At 54.2% G+C, this 1414-nt stretch overlaps 1 protein-coding gene across 5 annotated transcripts in view; it reads left to right on the top strand.

Moving 5' to 3' along the window:
* Positions 1-1392, top strand: part of WIZ (WIZ zinc finger) — a 55483-nt gene extending 54091 nt beyond the window's left edge. For all 5 annotated transcript variants that reach the window (XM_032441564.1, XM_032441565.1, XM_032441567.1 and 2 more), the window contains one exon: positions 371-1392. In XM_032441564.1, coding sequence (XP_032297455.1) covers positions 371-527 — 157 coding nt within the window. In that variant the 3' untranslated portion in view covers positions 528-1392. The remainder of the gene's footprint in view (positions 1-370) is intronic.
* The last annotated feature ends 22 nt before the right edge of the window (positions 1393-1414 follow it).

The raw sequence follows: 1414 nt of genomic DNA, 5'->3' as shown, positions 1-1414 counted from the left end.
TTTAGGGTTCCATTTTGCTCTTTCTGTGTTCCCTTTGAGGTCTCCCTTTTGGTTCCCTGTTGGGTTTCCTTTGGCTTTTCTTGGGGTTTCTTTTGTTTTTTTTTTCTCGGGGTTTTCCCTTTCACTTCCAGGTGTTCTCTCCTTTGAGGGGGTTCCCTTTGGGTTCTCTCTATGGGCAGTTCCCCTTTGTGTTTCCCTTGGCTCCCAAACCTCCAAGCTCTCCATCTTGGCCACTTCATTTCTATACATGGGGCTGTGGGACCCTTCCCTCCCTGCTTTTCTGCCCATTTCCCCCTCCACACCCCCCTTCCATCCCCAAATCTGCCGGTTTAACCTTTGGGACCCTCCTCCCCCCATCGTATCCCCGCAGGTTCTGTGAGGTGGAGTTCCAGGGTCCCCTCTCCATCCAGGAGGAATGGGTGCGACACCTGCAGCGACACATCTTGGAAATGAATTTCTCCAAAGCAGACCCTCTGCGGGGGGACGCCCCGGCCCCCGACCCCCCCGCAGTGGCCGAGGCTCAGTAACGGAGCCCCCCACTTTTGGGGGGGCAATGGAGCTGAACCACTTCACCCCCCCCCCCACCCCGTGCCTGCGCGTCCCCCTATGGAGCAACCTCAGCCCCCCCTACCCCCTTAACCTCAAAGCTGGGCTGGATGGGGGGTGGGGGGCACCCGGCCACAAGCACTACAAGGATCAAAGCCCCCCTGTCCCCTTTTAATGGGGGGGGGGTGGCATTCGAGGAGTGGGGGGCTCCCTCCCGACCGCGGGTCCGGTTCAGCCCAAAGACACAAAGACACAGGAGCTGCGTCGGCTTCTTCCGTGGGGTTCAGGGACGCGGGGTGTGGGGGGTGAGCGGAGCGTTGTGCATTTTGTATATGGCCCGAGAGTTGATGTATATTCGATTCCTATAGGCAGCGCCACCCTGTAGCTCCGTGGCGTTGGCGGAGCCCGTCGCTCCGGCCTTGCATGTTGCCCAGCTCCTCCCCTTCCCAAAGGAAAACACTTTGTTCCTCATCACCACCCCAAGACCCCCCCAGTTTCCAATGGGCCGCGGTGACGCTGGGGGGCGGTCCCAGACTTGGTCCTCCTCACTTGTTGCTATATATTTTTTTGGTGGGGGGGAGGGGAGGGAGTTTGTTTCTGTTTTCCTTGTCTAGCTGCATAGACCTTTGACTTTTTTAACTCTAGTTTTTGTGTAGAAAACTTAAAGGAAAACGTTCATTTTTATTTTCCAAGACCCCGAACCGCCCCCAAAAAAAAAAGAAAAAAAAAAAAAAAGGTTCGGAAGGGGAATGAAATTTATTGACCTTTTAACTTTTTTCATTGAGCATATTCTGGTTATTAATGTATCCGGGAATATGTACATTAGATTAAACTTCTGGAAACAAACTGCAAAGGGGGGGAGTGGTTA

The sequence above is a fragment of the Coturnix japonica genome, unplaced genomic scaffold (genome assembly GCF_001577835.2).
Source record: "Coturnix japonica isolate 7356 unplaced genomic scaffold, Coturnix japonica 2.1 Scaffold494, whole genome shotgun sequence".
In the NCBI taxonomy this organism is placed as follows: domain Eukaryota; kingdom Metazoa; phylum Chordata; class Aves; order Galliformes; family Phasianidae; genus Coturnix; species Coturnix japonica.
This window is presented reverse-complemented; position numbering and strand designations above follow the sequence as displayed.